Source organism: Natator depressus, chromosome 1 (genome assembly GCF_965152275.1).
Source record: "Natator depressus isolate rNatDep1 chromosome 1, rNatDep2.hap1, whole genome shotgun sequence".
NCBI classification, from domain to species: Eukaryota; Metazoa; Chordata; order Testudines; family Cheloniidae; genus Natator; species Natator depressus.
The window spans coordinates 50,369,387-50,387,983 of record NC_134234.1 but is presented as its reverse complement, the minus strand read 5'-3'; the positions used below and the strand labels follow the sequence as shown (position 1 = coordinate 50,387,983).

The window sequence follows — 18,597 nt, the reverse complement described above, 5'->3', positions numbered from 1 at the left end:
CCAATATATATGTTCAATAAATATATGACTTTAACAAATGAGACAAACTTACTGTCCATTCCTGAAGGCAAAATTATTATTGTAATGTACAGTAGAGGAGACATGATGGATATAAAAAAAGTCTCCTCTTAAATATTTTGATTTACTCTGTATGTCCACCCATCCGCTCTATTTTAAGAATCTATACTTTTTTTTTTTTACACTCTTGCTACTTATATTTTATCTCAAGAACCATACTGCATATAAATGGCAAAACTAATCTTTTCTATGTTTGCTACCTGTCTTTATTTCAAGTGCCATATTTTGTACAAACAACAATATTAATCTTGTTTATATATCCTTTTTATTGCATAAAATTTAATATTTTTTTTTAAATTGTCTGTATTGCTCTGTATGTTTTGATTTGCAAGCAGATGTGGCTAAAAATGAAATATCCTAATGCCTGCTATATAAAAAGGTGCTATAAATGTGGAACAAGAAGATAATGAGGAAACAGGATTCAAATATATTTTAGGGTTTATTTTGCAGCACTTCTGAATTAACAGCATACAATTCCTTTTATAAAGGGTGGATAAGTACGCCGGTTATGTCACAACTAAGATTATTAAATTAGCACACTGAAGTGACAAAAAGCTCACTGAATGATCCTGAAGTAAAAAAGATTTTATATATATATATATATTTATTTATTTATTTTTGGCAATAATGGGGAAACTTTATGGGAGGAAAAATACTGAAATTCAGGTTAGAAACATTTGAATTTGAAATGAATTACTGAAGTCAAACTATAAAGATTCATAAATGAGGGACTGAGACATACAGAACTTTATCTAATAGATCACCATTTCTCAAATGCGTCCACCAGGGGCTTTTCTTGTGGCCACAGGCTCCTGGGCAGTGATAGGGCCGGGGGGGGGGGGGGGGGGAGCAGCAGCTCCTCACCTGGGGCCGCCAGAAGGGGTTGGGCCCTGGCTGCCTCTGGAGTCACAAATGCCAGAGGAACAGACAGCTGGTGTGAGTTCCCTACCTTCCTGGAGCCTGTGGGGCGGCAGGCTCTGGGCACACAGCAGCGAGCTCCAGGTTTCGGTGCCAGCCCCAGGCTCACCACCCCCCACATTGCCCCGGCATCCGCTGCCGTCCCTAGTCCCCCATCCATCTCCCCATTGCCCCAGCCCCTGCTGCCGTCCTACCCACCTCCCCATCCAGCGCTTAATTTCTCCCTGGCTTGCTGGGGCTGAGCAAGTCTCTGCTGTGAAAAGCAATATTTGTATGTTTGTTAATATGACTTTTCAGTGTCTCCCAGCTAGCTTACTAACTAGCAAGTCTTAATTATAAAAAAGCGCAAAAGAAACAACAAAAAAGACAAGAACATGCAAAGCACCTTATTTGTGTTGCGATTCCATTTTGGTTCAGTAAAAAATAAGAGACAACTGTACATTATTTTTATTATTGCGTCTGCAGACAAAACCCCACATAAATAAATAACAATGATTTGGACATGCATATGTGCATGTTTCTTTGTTTTTGCTAAAGTTAATTAAGTATTTTAGGAAAAATTGTCAGAGCGGCCACCAGAAAGAATTGGTGACCACACTCCGAGGCCACCAAACATTGTTTGTGAGAATGCTTGATTGAAGGGTTTAACATTGTAAAGCACTTGGAACATGAAAAGCACCATATAAGTGCTAAGTATTCTTAGTGAACTAGGAAGTCATCCTATTCCTCATATTTTATCAGAAGTAGTCACAGAATTAATTACTATTTTTTTCTTTGTATTTATCATTCTTTTTACTCTTTGGGTTTTTATCAGAGTGACACAGAGAGCACGATCATCAGATAAAGTATGGTTGTATCCATTCACTTTTTGCACTTCCACCGTAATGTGCACACAAGTTGGGAAATTCACATGCACACTTGGCTACATATGTACCTATTTAACTTTGTACATATGCAAATCCCTTACATTTGAAAAACATAGTCCATGCATATGCATATTTTCTATCTGAAAAACCAGCCTGTATCACAAAACATTTGCTGTGACTGCAGAAACTGTCTCTCTCCAGAATAGCACAGTACAGCAATCAACAACATACAAAATAAAACTTTACATTATATACAATATAAAGGTTTACTTACAAACAAAAAGTGAAAGAAAAAAGAAGAAAAGGAAAGGAAGAGAAGGTAGGAGGTGTGAGGAAAGGGGGCACAAAAAAAGTAGTACTAAAGATTTAATTTATTCCCTGTATGCAATATCTTTAGAATAGGTCTGATTTGTTTTCATAACTAAAGGAGGTATTGTTGCAGCAAGAAGAAAAAGAATAAGCCCAAACCAAAAACATTCAAAACTTCCTTCTCATCTCTCTCTACCTTAACACTAATTTTTTGTTTACCTACTATTAATTAATTTAGTAGGTGTCACTGAAATGAACAAATGGTAGAGGAAGTGGGAAAGATATTTCCTAAAGAAAATGTAGCCAGGAAGAAAGCCTTGTCTTAAGGGTATCCTCATCAGATGACAGTCTGATCTCCATGTAACCTGAGGCGTATGCTTATTTACCAACAATTACAACACGGTTAGTTATTTAATTACATTACATTAAATAAGGACACCCAAACAGGTTAGGAGATGATGTTAATATTACCTTTGTAAAATGAGTGGGCAAAGCTCTGCTCAGGAATTAACTTGGCAAGGAATCCATGGTTCAAACTTGGGTGAGGGATAGATGGTATGACCACAACTGTGGAGAAAATCATGGAATCAAATGTGAGCCAGCTAATAATCGCCTGTGATCTGATCCACTGTGGATCCATGGCAGAAGTCCTATCTCATTGAAACATTCAACTATGGAACTATTAACAAAAATGCATTTCTGAAGGAAGGAAACAAGTTATGTATCAAGAGATAGGAAACATCAGACCAATTAGTAGGGAATCATAAGAAGAACATTTATAGGGAAAAAGACACATATATAAGACAAAAATGGCTGAAATAGTTAATTGAAACGAGCAGTTTCCTACTCCAGCACCACAACATATGACTAGGAAGGACACATTAAATACAACATAAAATTACGGTTTCTCATAGCTGACCATTTAAATATAAGTTTATTAAATGAAAACAGCCAATGAGGACATGGATTTTTTAAAAAAAGCTTAGCATACAAAGGCAGAAAGTAAGCAAGCTAAGATATAACAATGAATTAGATAAAATGAATAAAAGGGCTGTCAACATATAGGGCTGTCAATTAATTCCAGTTAACTCAAGTTTTAATGCAAAACAAATTAACTAGATTAAAAAAAGTCGTGATTAATTGCAGTTTTAATCACACTGTTAAACCATAACAGAATTCCAATTTAAATTTATTATAAATATTTTGGAAGTTTTTCTACATTTTCAAATAGATTGATTTCAACCACAACACAGAATATAAAGTGTACAGTGCTCACTTTATAAAATTTTTGTATTACAAATATTTGCACCGTAAACAAAAAAAATAGTACAATCTACAAGTCGACGCATGAAGGGACGTATGAATGTTTAGCATATCTGGCACTAGCATGTCTGGCACCTTGCAATGATCGCTACAACAATGCCATGCAAACACCTGTTCTCCCTTTCAGGTGACACTGTAAAAAAGAAGCGGGCAGCAATATTTCCTGAAAATGTAAACAAACTTGTTTGTCTTAGCGATTGGCTGAACAAGAAGGAGGACTCAGTGGACTTGTAAAACTTTAGAGACTACATTGTTTTGTTTTTGAGTGCAGTTATGAAGAAATAATTCTACATTTGTAAGTTTCATTATCCTGATAAAGAGATTGCACTACAGTACCTGTATGATGTAAATTGAAAATACTACTACTTCTGTTCATCTTTTTTACAGTGCAAATATTTGTAATAAAATAATATAAAGTGAGCAGTATACATTTTGTATTCTGTGTTGTAATTGAAATCAATATATCTGAAAATGTAGAAAACTTCCAAATATTTATAATATATTTAAATTGGTTTTCTATTATTGTTTGAAAGTGTGGTTAAAACTGATTAATCACGACTATTTTTTTTAATCTCACTATTAATTGCAACTTTTTAAATCATTTGACAGCCCTAAATAAAAGCCAATAGGACATGAATTTAAATTACATTATACGTGATATGTAAATCAGCAGTTCCAGAAACTAAGACAGCAAATCAAATTCAGTACAAGAAGCAACATGTTCATGAAAAACAACATGCAGAGATTTGGCCACTGATTTCTAATCACTCTTTTCCAATATATTTATATGGCTGTTCTGAGAGAGAAAACAGAGCACAGTCATAAACCAATCCGCTTAAATAAGCCATTGGACTGGCAGACTGAACATTACAAACAGTGGAGGAACGTATTTGGATACTAAACTCTTGGCAGGTTCTGCAGTTGACAGATAGTATCCCCAAAGACTGGGATATCAGTTGCCAGGAAAAAATAAGAATTCACACTAATCAGGTAAAGAATGCAATAAAGGCAACAATTCTGGTATATTAGACTTCCAGGAGCTTTTCAATGCAGACCCAAACTAGAAAGACAGCAGGACTCAAGAGAGTTAATAGTCCTTGCTATATTAGCTTTTCACAAGACTAAGTTTAAACAGAAGTAACTTCAACTAGGGAGCTAGCTGTATTTGCTGATTACAAACTTCAGACAGTGCATTTAGAGTCAGAGATAGCTGCTCACAGTAGACAAATGGCAATTTTTAGGTTTACTTTGACAGTGTAATATCTTGTCCTTTCAAAACTTTAAATTCACAAGGCATCTCCTTCGTTGAATGTACATATAAATTTAAAAATGGATGCATAAATACAGAATAAGCAAATGAAAGTAAGTTAAACCCAATAAGCAGAAGCTCATAATTTAAATCTAACTTATTAACAACCAACATATTAAAGAAGCTTGGAGAAACTAAAGAACAACAAAATAGTCTCATTAGCCATCACACCTTTCAGACAATTTAAAAGAGTTTTTGTAGTCAAATATTTACCATTTCAAGGAAATTCTGAAAAACAAAATGAAAAATAAGTGGGGAAAATAGATGTACCTGTACTTGTTGGTGAATTTATTTCTTGTCTGATATTTCTACCTGCCTGGCTCCCACATCTTGCAGTCTCCCGTTGAGGTTCTAGTATATCACGGTACTTGGAGACCATCAGCACAGAAATAAAGTAAACTACTGCCAAAGCCAAAAATTGAGCCTGTTTGCTATCATCCTGAGTGAGAGAAAAAGGAACACATGTATCATACTTGATACTTACATGGAACTTTTAAATCAAGATAATCAATATGTTTTAGAAAAATCAACCTTTTTAGGTGTTATACTTGCTTACAATTCAATTCTTGAATTACCTATACACTAATTGGAATGTTAAAATCAGTGGTTATAACAGAAAGGATAGTGTGGGCAAAAGAGGAGGGGGAATAGCCCTCTGTGTCAAAAATAGCATTATCTGTTTCTGATGCACTCAGAACAAAATGATCTTGAATGCTTACGAATCAATGTCTTAACAGATAGACACCAAATAATACGTCATCTTGTGCTTTGCTACAGACCACCAAACCACACTAGGGAACAGGATGACCGTCAATTTACATACCAATCTACAACATGTAGAAAAAAAACATGTAATCATAGGGGACTTCAATTTGTGTGCCATATGCTGGCAGTCTCATGCTGCCAGTACTAGATCATCCTTTGAATTAGTAAAAATTATAGGTGACAATTTCCTAACTCGAAAAGTGTTGAAACCAACACAAAGGAATCCTTTATTAGACCTTCTTCTAACAGGAAAATAGTAACTGATCACAGAACTAAAAATTAAAGTTAGCTCAAGTACAAGTGATCATGACTTGATCACATTACAATGTGAAAGAAGACTCAAGTCCAAATCAGTAATATGTATACGCTTGATGTGTTAAAGCCAGTTTCACAAAGCTGAAAACAATTATGAGCCAAAATCAGCTAGGAGTGTTTCTCCATCACGGATAATTTTTAAATCAAGATTAAATATTTTCTAAAAAGATATACTCTAGCAATTAATCTGGGAGTTCTATGGCCTGTGACATACAGAAGGTCAGACTAGATGATCACAATTGTCCCTTCTGGCTTTGGAAATCTATGAATCAATGAACGGATAAGCCTAAACACAGAAAGGTTAAGTGACTTGCCCAAGATCTGACAACAAACAAGTGGCAAAGTCAGCAATAGAACTGAAGAGTCAGAATTCCCAGTCACTTGCTCTTACTTCCAGACCACACTATAAATTTATAGCATAAAATGAGTGAAGATATTATATTTATTTCTGTGCCATTTACAGATGCAGCAACTATTCTGAGAAGTCTACATCAGCATTTGTGGTTCAGCATGCATTCCCCTATAATACTGCCACAAGGGATACTAAAGTCAGTTAGCATAGATGGGTTATATAAAGCTACTCAGCACCATCACAGAACTGGATCTTATATGATTATAAATGTTGCATCAATAAGGAGGTGCAACATTTCACCCCAGAGGTTGCTGCATTTCAGAGGTTGTTGAAGTTTTCCTTGCATGTAGTTTGCATATCAGTTTCAGCTTGTAAAGTGCAATGAAATTATATAAGGCATCTTTCTTACCAAATAAGATCACTTTTATTAAACACTTCATTTTGTAAGAAAAAGGAGAAAGACAAATTATGTAGAATTTGGCAGATTTCTTCCCCCAAAATATGGAAAGCATTTTTTGGAGGTGAACACAGATTTTAAGTCCATCCAGCTTCCAAGGCTGTCCTTTTTTAAAATGAAAGTTATTTGTAACATTAATCTCTCTTAACTATTAGTGCATATATTACAAAAAGAAAAACCACAGTCCATATTACTCACCACATCACGGAAAACAACTGCTCGCAGACGATTAATGTCAACATCCTGAAGAAGTCTATCAGGATCCTTTATTGGGGAAAGGTTACCAGGAACATTTTCCAATGGTGTCTAAAAATGTAAAATTATTTTTCCAAACTGTACAGATATTTTCATTCAATGCATTTATTTGATCCCCAATAAATAAATTAAATACATTAGTACTAACTTGAAGACAAAAAAGGCAACATTCAGTTACTGGTTCTACAAACACAGTGATGCTTATTTTAATGCATTTGTACTGAATAGTCAAATACATAATTGTTTATGGTCTTCAAAAGCAATGTTTTAATCCTACTAGACAAATACACCACTCTCTAGTAGTTAGCATATTTACTGTACCCAGAGGAGACTAATTTTTTGTACTATTAATAAGAAGTATTTCCTATGCATGTGATAGGCTGAAAATGTGTTTGTATAATTGAAAATAACTTAGAAAATTCAGCCTCATTCTATTTTATACAAGGAATTATTATTAGAGTCCCATGCAGGCCATGCATGTTCAGTATTCTACTTACAGTAATGTGACCTGTTTTCTTTAAACAATAAACACTGCAATCCAAATAATAATTAACATATAGAAGTGTTCTATTTCTACTGTCCAATGTTTGTCTTGTGCTGAGTTTGGCAAAATTGCTAGAATATATTTTTGGTATGGTTTTATAAAATAATCTAGTAATATTTGTGACTGAAATGCAAGTGACAAACAAATTTAGACCCCATTCTTGGAGTCATATCCACAAAGACAGACCACGATTTACACACAGAGCCCTACTGAAGTTAATGGGATTCTACAAAGATCTAAGAGTCCACCCACAAAGATCTGATTGCAGGCTTTGGCCATGCATCTCATGAGGCGTTAGAAATCAAAGAAATATGTATAGATAGGTCAAATTGCAATACGGTGGGGGATCAGATGTGCTCTCTGGAGCAGAAGTAGGAGAGAGAGTAAAGTGTGGAGAACAGTTCTATTCACACCATTAAATTAATTATTTTCTTCCTTTTAATTTTTTTCTTGTTTCAATGAAAAAGAAAAGGTTTTCTTTTGAGAGCCATGATTGTAGTTAATTTCTAGATTTCTTTTAAAACAGAAGCTGAATTGTCAGCTTCTGTTTTAAAAGAAATCTAGAAATTAACTACAATCATCTCCTGCTCATTTTAAGCACTGGTACAATCTATGTAAACAACATTAGATTACCTTGGTCATTGATGTTGCAGTGACACCCTGAAGAGTGTCCTGAGTTTTACTGCTGATTAGTGAAGATTTGTTCACCCTCTCTCTCTGTCTTTGTCGACATTCCAAACAGTTTCTCACAGCAACACAACAAACTAAAAAAAAAAGATGTAATTGAACATTATCATTAGGTGATTACAGTGTTACCATTTAATGAAGTGCCTATAGCTCTAAAGAATGATTATGTCCCAGTAGCAATTGTTTAAATAAATAGGCATCACAAATCTCTTAAATTATATTCTGGTGATACTGAGAAAATATTATGGTGACTTTTCCAGTTTCACTCTGTTTTTAGTTAATCAGGTTCCTTAATTTTATGACTAGCTGTCTTAAACAAGGCTCGTATATAAGGCTACAAGAAGTTTGAAAAAGGCAAAATATTCCCCTGTAACTGGAGTTCTTAGATTATGATCATATTTGTCCCTGTTGAGCCACTCTTTTTGGAAGCATACTCCTTAGTGTTGCCAAAGCCAACCTTAACATTTTTTGTGGCTAGAAGACAGAAAACAAAAGGTAGGAATCAATGGTTACTTTCTGTCACGTCAGAGATTAGCAACAGACTGCCACAAGGTTCCACATGAGGACTGACTATAGTAATTATCAGTGATCTGAAAAGGTGGGAGAAGTGTTGAGGCAAAACAGCCTTAGAGGTTTTTAAGACCCGGCTTGACAAAGCCTTGGCTGGGATGATTTAGTTGGGGTTTGTCCTGTTTTGAGCAGGGGATTGGACTAGATGACCTCCTAAAGTCTCTTCCAACCCTGATATTCTATAATTCTATGAAAATTTGCAGCTGACAAAAATTATTCAGCTCAGTCAAGAACTGAGAAGACTATGAGGAATTTAAGAGGGACTTAGCCAAACTAGATAAACAACATGCAATATGATGGCAGATGGAATTCAGCATTGACAACTTAAAGCAATGCACAACAAACAGAATAATTTGAACTACGCTTGCTGCTTCTAAGGTCCTACATTAATTGCAGCAATTTAGCAAAAAGCGTTGGGCATCACTGTGGACAGCTCAGTGACTTTCTGCTCAATGCACAGCAGCAGAAAAAAATCCTCCCCAAAACCAAAAAAATAATTATATAAATGTAGACTGCATAAGGAATAGCATGGAGAATAACACAGAAAATATTATAATGCTCTTACACAAATCAATAGTACAACCTCGCCTAGAAGAGTGCGCTCAGTCTTGGTCACCATATCTCTAAAACTATATAAAGGGGTTCAGAGACAGGTAACAAGAATAATCAGCAGAATGAGAAGACTCTTTCTTGAACAAAGATGGAAAATATTTGCACTCTTACTATAAAGTGATCCAATTCTCCATTTCAAAATGGGAAGTGGGAGCCAGAAGGTAGACACCCTTTTTTTGTCTTCCCACTTCTCCATCAACTTCCCTTATCCCTCCACCAAAACTCTTCCTTGTAATATCCCCAAGAAGTGTCTCGTTTTTTCCACTTTGACAGCATGACTCAACTGTAGGATACTGGGGGGGAGGGTGACAGGAGACTGCTACCCGCAGCTCCAATACTTATTTTGGGAACTAGCTGTCACTCAGGTCAGGTGCACTTATTCTCACGGATCATACTGTTTGGAGTAACAGCTTAAAATAGACCATAGCCAATCTCAGTATCTTCCAATTCAAAATATAGTCTAAGGAATCTGAAGGAAATGGGGAAGAAGTGTGGGCAGGTTTGGTTCTGAACTAGCAGTGAGAATTCTGAATAAACCTTGTCAAGACTTCCCTTTTAGGGATCCCTACACTTGAGAAAATTATTAGAAGTTATAAAACACTGAAGGACAGTTGAAGAATAGCTAATTAAAGACTGGGGAATCTGAAATGAACATCAACCATGGCTCCAAAATCAGAAGGCTATTGAATGAAACAAAACGGAGCTCCTTATGGTATTTTTATAGATTTCAAAGCTGGAAATATTCAGCCAGCTTGCTATGGATTTGGAACCACCTCTGAAACAAAGGCGTGTTGTTATACGAGGCTTTCCTGAATCCAGAGTCTGTTTTACAAATAAAACCATAGGACATCAGTGCACCGGAATACTATCTTTAACGCAGGCTTCTTTGTTCCATTGTGGTTCTGCAGCTTGCTCCACACCACTGAGTCTGGATCCTTCAAGGTCGCTTTCATTAAAAACATTATTTTCACAACTATAATATCTAACAGCTTGTGAATAAAATTTGATATAGTGTTATATAGACAGCATGACAACAACAAAACAGAATTTGCCATCAGATTGCATGTTGTTCATGTAGTTTGATTAGGCCCCTCTTAAATTCCTCATAGTCTACTCAGTTCTTGACTGAGCTGAATAATTTTTTGTCAGCAACAAACGATGCTGCAATTCATTTGAAAAGACAATATTTCCAAGACCTGCTGCCAACAGCAACAGGAAAGATAACGAGGACACACGGGGTCACAGTTCTTCATACCCTTTCAAAGAATGTTTTCATTTACAAAACTGCGTACACATAGCCCAAACTATCACTGTTTGCTAGATGCTTTACAGGCACATGGGTGAGGTGTATTCTCCCAAAAGAGGCTCTGCAGAGGCAATTCTTGGAGAACCAAAGACCACAATTAAAAATCTTACAACAAAAGAGCAGAACAGCAGATCAGTGTTTGCGGGAAGCAGTATTTCTTCCTTTCACTAGTTTTCTTGTGTTAATATTTTACTATCCTACAATTTGAATTTCATCAATGACAACTTTAAATCTGGACATGTGATTGATTCTCATCTATTTTTGTGTTTCAATAGAACCATCATAATTATTGTAACAAGTCAATAAAAACTCTGTGGTATTTTAGTCTACCACATCATAGTCAAAACCAGGTTAATTCCTACTTTTATTCATTGTAGCCTTAGCTCATTGATCTGTAAGTAATTATTTAATGCACACTGTCTGTGTTGTTCTATACAGACTTACCCAGCCTTAGGCATTGTCGCATTAAGCCTCCAGAAGACATGTTTTTTTCAGCTTCAATCTCACTGAAGTTTAGAGAACTGGCAAATACCAGTACATCAACCATAGCCATTAGACGGCTCAGGAAAGTCACTGCTGTCTCTGCTGACATTCCTTGTGTCACTTCAATATTTTCCAATTCAGTCTTTAAGAGAAAATAATTATATTAGACTTAACAGTTTCAAACAACAAATATAGCACACCCACATCTCAATTTTAATGGTTAACAATAAATAAGTAAATGAGAAAAACTACAAAAAAAACTATTTCCTATATTTAGGGTTGGCAGAATTCAGGTTTGTTTTATAATTTTGATGGTTAATATTGTTTTATATTTTAAGACATTTTTCATTTTTTTCCCTATTTTTATTTTTACAGTTGCTGGAAATTAAAGGGGCAGAGGGTTGGCTTAGGATAGCACTGACTGCAAGGGGCTCCCTGTGTAGATGAGGGGTTCAAGGCACCAGGGCCCAGGGTACAGAGGAGGCTGTGGTCCTGGCTTGGAGGAACAGAGACTCCTGGCCAGGGTTGGAAGGAGGATGATCCCCTGGCTATGGGATGCTGCTGCTGAACAGCTTCTGTGCCCAGGGATGGCTGTCACATTCCTGGCTGGTGAGTGAGTGAGCAGGACCGTGACAGCGGAGTTGCAAAGGGCTCCCTGAACAGCCGTAGGGCTGGTAACACCTGATCCCGGCAGTCGCAAGGTACAGGGAAGTTTGTGGTCCTGATGGAGCAGGGCAGAGCAGAGACACTCGGCCAGGGCTGCGAGAAGTTGTGATTATCCCCAGCCACGGGTGAGGCCACCCTGCTGCTAAATGGCTCCTGCCTGAAGCAGGGTGGCCTCCTCCTTGCAATCTTGGCTGGCGGTGTCTCCTCTGGCCCACCAGGGCTTCAGCCTTCTCTGCACCTTGCACCTGAAGAGATCCAGTGTCACTGGCTCAGTGGCAGCACAGAGACCTCTCTGCAGCCCCGCTGTCATGGCCCCACTCCTGTGACAACAGTTGATGACCGATCCGTACAGGCACAAGGGGAGAGAGAGGCTGCACTCCCGCTGACTTTTACCAATCACTCTATTTTTCACTGGTTTCAGTATGTCAGTTGAAATCAACATTTATCAAAATCTGTTGACTGAAATTGAATCCTGCCAAGCCTATCTATATTTTTCATCAATGTAAATTACTTATGAGTGAACTTAAAAACAATGGAGTGGGAAAATGAATTCACACCTGCATGCTGTAATAGGTATTATGAAGTCTAATATCTGTGAGAAAATTATTACTATTTACATAGAACCAAATTGTGGCCCAGCTACCACAGCCATACAAGGCATAAGGAAGTGCATGACACCCCTTTATGTCTCTGAGCAAACTAACTGCATGACAGCACAGGAAGGAAAATGGGCTCTGCAGAGCTGCTATGTCTCCACCTGCCCCTACTCTCACAGACAGATGGGAGAAGTGGAATGGGGTGGGAACTGGGCAGAGTCTTGGCTCCAACTACACATTAATGACACACTGAGGAACGTACACTGTATTGGGCATCAACTTAGCGCACAGTTTACTCCCTCCCTGGATCAGCAGGGGAGGGAGTTTAGTCCCTCCCTGCTGCTCTAGTGAGGGAGGAAATCATGTCAAGTTTACACCTGTTGCAGCATGCATTCCATACGGAATCACAATCTCCATCTTGGGCTGTTCCCTTAGTCTAGGCTCATGGCAAAGTCACTCCTGAGTCTGCAATTGTTTTATAAATGTAAAAAAGGGTTATGATTTAGGGTAACATTTTCAAAAGTGCCTAAGTTGACTGGAGCCTGAGCCTCATTTTCAAAAGTGAGTTAAGCTCTTAGGGATAGATCTTTAATTTAATTTAGATGTCTAAATAGGTAGGTGTCTAGTGGGATTTACAGAAGTGCCTCGGAAGCCAACTCCCATTAAAATCTCTGAGAATTAGGTGCCTAGGTGCTTTTGAAAATCCCATGAGGTGCCTATCGGCATCTTCAGGCACCTAAATACCTTGGCTTTAGGAGCCTAAGTCTCACTGATAATCAATGGGACTTAAGTTCCTAGGTCTTTTTTGAAAATGGGACTCAGGTGCTTGTGAAAATTTTTAGCCTTTTGGTTCCAGTTTCAGGGATTCTGTAAGACAAATAAGGAGCTTAAAATACATTATTTTGTCCCGTTATACACATTTCTTTCCGTAACAAGAGTAGAGAAAATTCTTTTAAAACGCTTTATTTTCCTGTTGCTGAGAATTTAATATTCTCAATGAACAGCAACTTGTTGAAACAGTTGTTTAGGTTTAACAACATACCAACAGTGCAAATAATGCCACACAATATTAAGAAAACAATTGTTCTGACACGTGAAAGGTATAATGTGTCTTTCTGTCATCAGAATGATAAGATAACATTGCATTTTATTTTTCTAAAGAACAAGACATGTCAGTTACACGAGTATTCTGGGAAGGGTTGTCACTATTTAAAATCTGTCCAGCAAGACAAAACAAATGATATTATGACAATCAGACCTTTGAAACACCATTTCCCCCTTTGAAGGACTGCCACTACTATTCCTCTAGGCAGTTATTCCCCGCTATTTTCTGTTATTTTTCTACTGTGACCCCCTTTTCATAGTAGAAAAAAATTATTAATTCACATAGAAAAGTAGCAAATTGTTTATCTATAAAACAATTACACAAATGAAATTTAAACTGAAGAAGCCATACCTGAATAGCAAGAAGCCATGCCAGGGTGTACATTAGTAGGCTGCTGGTGCAATTCTCAGGGGGTTACAGAAACATGGCCTTTGGACTCACCTCAATATATACCAGAAATATGCACCAATGGCCTATTAATGGACTCCCTGTTGTGGATTATTGCTATAATACAATTAATTATATTGAACCATATACATTTTCTTAAGGGAGTAGATCTTCTTTTACCTCTCAATGTGATATGTCCAGGTTTATTTTCACATGACATAGTAAATCCATGTAAAAGCATGTATAGTTTTTACTATAGAATAGTTTTTACATGATTTTTGCTAGCATTACATAGAAGAAAAAATTAAGATTTTCTTTAGGAAATCTCCCTAAATGCTGCCAATTCACTATGAAGACAATATATAGCCTTCTATTAGATCTAATTCTATAATGAAATCCACCTCTTAAAGGTAACACACTAACATGTATTCTGACTACATTTAAGAGACATTTTCTTGTTTAGCAAACTGTTTTCAGCAGCTAGAGTGTTTTAGAATGGTATGGTAAAATTCATGCTTACTATGTAAATTTTAAAAGGAATAACTAAATTCCCAGATGGTTATACGTCCAGAGCTTGAACTAAATCAGATTTTCACAGCAGACTGACACTTCTGCAATTTATATTAGATCATAGACTTGTCTAACTTTGACTTGGTAGTTTACAATAAGCAGCATATAATCACTAGCCAATGCATTAGATTACACTAAAATAAACATTTCAGGAAAAGTCCATAAATGCATCTAATTTACCCCGACCATATCCTAAAATATGGCATGAAAATTGTTTTAAAAAAAAGCCAAAAGATCAAATTATCAAAAATAATAAAATTTGAAAAACTTAAAAACTGAAACTTACAGCAGTAATACTAACCTTAGAACCCTGGACATGCAATAGACAAAACAGACAACAGATTACAACAATAAAAGAAAAAGAAAATTATTAAAGTTAACTGAAAATACAATGTAAAATTGAAACAAAGTAATATCTTGGAATCATATCTTTATCTGATTAATTTATAATAGGAATAAACATTGCATCTTAAAAAGTGAACATTTGAAAACAAAGACTTAAAAATAACTAAACTGCACACAATGTGGACTTTAAATCTATTCTTTTAATCTTATTATACAGCTCCTTTCCACATTGATCCATCCAAACCGAAATACATATTTTAAATATATGCATGGAGAAAATGTGTTAGTAATGTATGCCCACAGTAGAATTTTACTTGTTATATAAATCACAGAAGTACATGACATAATTGTGTCATTCTCCAGTTAACTGAAACTGAAAAAAGTAAATTCAGCCTTAGTATTTATGATTTGTGAGATAAATCATATGTATAAAATTAATTGACAAAACATACATATAAATCAGAAGAAAAAATGCTTGATTCTTCAGCCGTAATGCTCTTTGGATTGGAGCACCACAACATACCTTGTTACACATACACCAGAGTTGTGCACAATTTTCACACTTAATTCCAAACTGTACTAAACATTTGAATGAATTTGAGCCACCAGTGGAAGTCCAAGTTTTGGATCACCTCAGGGAGTTTGGGGCTAGTCCCAGAACACCAATCTTAACAGTTCTGCAAGGTTTCTTGTTTTATTTTCAGTCAGAACCCCTTGCTCTCAGTAAGAGCCCTCTCCCCACAACAGGCCTGTCATTTAGTTGTCAGGAGCCATATTTTTAAACATTATTTTGGGGGCATTTACAATTTTAAATCCCCAACCTGTTAAACCTTAAAGGGTGGGAGCTGAGCAGGTGGGGTATCTAAAAATTGAGGGACTCAAAATCACAATTCATTTTTGATAATTTAGGCCCTAACTACCTTGGAAAAATAGAAGACTACTGCACCTCCAGCACTGAAGACAATTTATGGTAGTCAATATTAAAATGTAATATATTACTAACAGTTACCACAATGTGCTATCTGTTTTTGCCTTGTACATAGAACAAAATCTTGGTGTCTCAGATGCTGTGATGTTGTACACAATAGATTTGCAGCACAAGAAAGATTCTCCAGGTATGAAAGTAAAAAAAACTATTTTTCAAGAATATTTTAATACTGTCATAATTCAGATAGCACATTTTTGAAACCAAAAGCATTCCAGCTATATTACACTAATAGTGCCATCACAGTAGCGACTCCAGCAAAATGAGAAGGAAGTTTTCTTTTCTTTTTTGGCAGGAAACGGTGTCTAACCATCCTTTCACATGTGGAAGTTTGGTCTGGACTCTGAAGCTTAAACCCATCTTTGGGACCCACCCACATTTTTTCTTTAGCATCTGCAACAGGTGAAACCCTGGTCCCATCACATCCATGGCATAACTCCCACTGATTTCAATGGGACAAGGATTTGACGTTAGGTTCACTGAAGCCCTGTTTGAGCCCCAAACTTTCCATTTTCTCCTTTAACCCACATCTTTAAGTCCCTGGTTATGGCTGCCATTTTATATGAACTAATGACTAGCTGGAACTGTCAGTCTGTTCACCCCATGCTTTAACTGGCGACATATGTTGCTTTTAACAAAATGCATTTTTCACAATCCTGAATGCTCTTTGACTTGTTTTGCATTTTCACATTTTGTCTTATATGGTTGCAAAAATTTTGGGGCACACGGAGTGTCTTATTTGTATTTATAAAATGTCACGTAAATTTAAGACACCAAAAATAGTGTAAGTGCTAAAAAGATGTATATTAATATCTCCCCATGTGAGGTCTTTGAAGGATTACCTCAGTCCCTGCTACCCCAATGAGCAGTAAACTAGGACTGGGAAATGAACTCTTTCTGGCATATCATCATAAAACAACATTATTAGATCAAAATATATGCTTATCATTTTTATTTATTTTAGTATTTTCATGTATTATTTCATACATCCTATTGGAAATTAAAAGGCACCTATCCTTGGCTCTATGCAATTTTTATACTAAATCACACGCAATCCCCCCAACAAACAAAAAGCCCACCAGCAACTACGTTAAAAGCAAATTGTTAAAGTTGCAATGTCAAGCACTCAAATTAACACCAGAATATTTTGCCTGTGTGACTTTATTTCAGCTCTCTTGTGTGCATGCATTATGATACAGTCTTTAATTATATGATCACCTACTATGTTTTCCACAAGTGCCCTGCCTCAATTCACTGCACAGAACAGATGGTGCTCACTTAATAAGAAGAAATTCAATATTTTGTTGTATCTTCATTTGCTCAAGGTGTGTCCCTAGACCTTATTTACTCCACACTATCTAAAAATTGCTCGGAAGACGCATTAATAATTTCCTCATGGGTTCCTCTATGGTGCTCCTCACTAGAGTGCTTCACAAACATTAATGAATTTATTTTCACAACAACTCTGTGAGATGCGGGTTATGATCATCCACATTTTACAGATAGGGGGCTGAGGCACAGAGATGTTAAGGTCCGCAAGTATCTGCTAACTTTGGGTGCCCAATTTGAGACATCTAGAACCTGATTTTTCCAAATTCTTAGCATTATATAGCATTTCATATGTTTAAAGCACAGCTCCCACTGAGGTCAGTTGCAGTTGAGGGGGCTCAGCTCTTCTGCAAATCAGACCTCAGGTTCTCAAGTCAAGCAGTCAGAAAATGAGGTATACACAACAAATGACCACCTGTTAAAAGCTGGGTTAAGCAACTTGCCTAGCATCAGAAGAATCAAATCCTCCACAGCAGGATTCAACTACCTTAACAAAGAGACTGTCCTTTCCGTTCCTGTAACCCCCTTGCTTCATTCCCTGCATTTCTGCAACAAATGGAGCAGGGGTCCTACAAACAACAGTTTCCTTCACTGGACAACCCTGACTCATTCCCAGAGCAGGTCTATCCTCTGAACTGAATGAGGCAGGGATCCTGTGGGAAAAAAAAACCAGTATGTGATCACGTAATTGGAGACGATCATAATGCATATGCACAAGAGGACTGAATTAAAGAAACATAGGTAATCTTAATTCTGGAATTTCTTAACTTTTGGATGCTTGACTTTGCAACCTTAATAATGACCTTTTAATGTAGGAAGGGTTTGTGTGTGTACAATTTCCTAGGTTTAAAAAAAAATCAAACTAAAAAAACCCCCAAAATTCCAGCATGTGTCATCATATTGACAACCATATAGAAAAGGTACGGACAAGGGCAATTAAAATAGTTGGGGATTTGTCCTGCTTTAAGCAGGGGGTTGGACTAGATGACCTCCTGAGGTCCCTTCCAACTCTGATTCTATGATATTCTATGATTCTATCATTCTATGATTCTATGATAATTAAGGAAATGGAACTGCTTCCATATGAAGGGAGATTAGAAAGACTGGGTCTAATTCAGTTTGGACAAGAGGCAATGTGTAAAAAGGCGATGTGATAAAGGCCTATAAAATCATGAACGGTGTGAAGAAAGTAAGCGTTATTTACTCCTTCACATAACACAAAAACCAGGGGTCACCCCACGAAATTAATATGCAGCAGGTTTAAAACAAACAAGTCCTTCTTCACACAACGTACAGTCAACCTCTGGAACTTGTTGCCAAGGAATATTGTGAAGCCCAAAACTGTAACTGGATTAAAAAAAAAAAAGATAAATTCATGGAGGATAGGTCCATCAGTGGCTGTTAGCCAAGATGGTCAGATGCTGGGATTGGATGACCGGTGATGGTTCACTGGATTATTGCCCTG

General features: G+C 36.7%; 1 protein-coding gene across 6 annotated transcripts in view; it reads right to left on the bottom strand.

The window, feature by feature from the left end:
• NBEA (neurobeachin) overlaps window positions 1–18,597 on the bottom strand; it is an 844,329-nt gene that overhangs the window by 478,795 nt on the left and 346,937 nt on the right. For 2 of the 6 annotated variants that reach the window (XM_074959554.1, XM_074959563.1), the window contains exons 25-30: window positions 14,760–14,783; window positions 11,111–11,291; window positions 8,125–8,255; window positions 6,891–6,998; window positions 5,074–5,242; window positions 2,643–2,738 (exon numbers count right to left, since the gene is read on the bottom strand). In XM_074959554.1, coding sequence (XP_074815655.1) covers window positions 2,643–2,738; window positions 5,074–5,242; window positions 6,891–6,998; window positions 8,125–8,255; window positions 11,111–11,291; window positions 14,760–14,783 — 709 coding nt within the window. Of the gene's footprint in view, window positions 1–2,642; window positions 2,739–5,073; window positions 5,243–6,890; window positions 6,999–8,124; window positions 8,256–11,110; window positions 11,295–14,759; window positions 14,784–18,597 lie in introns of all 6 variants that reach the window. The other 4 variants (XM_074959572.1, XM_074959584.1, XM_074959593.1 and 1 more) reach the window with 4 other exon arrangements.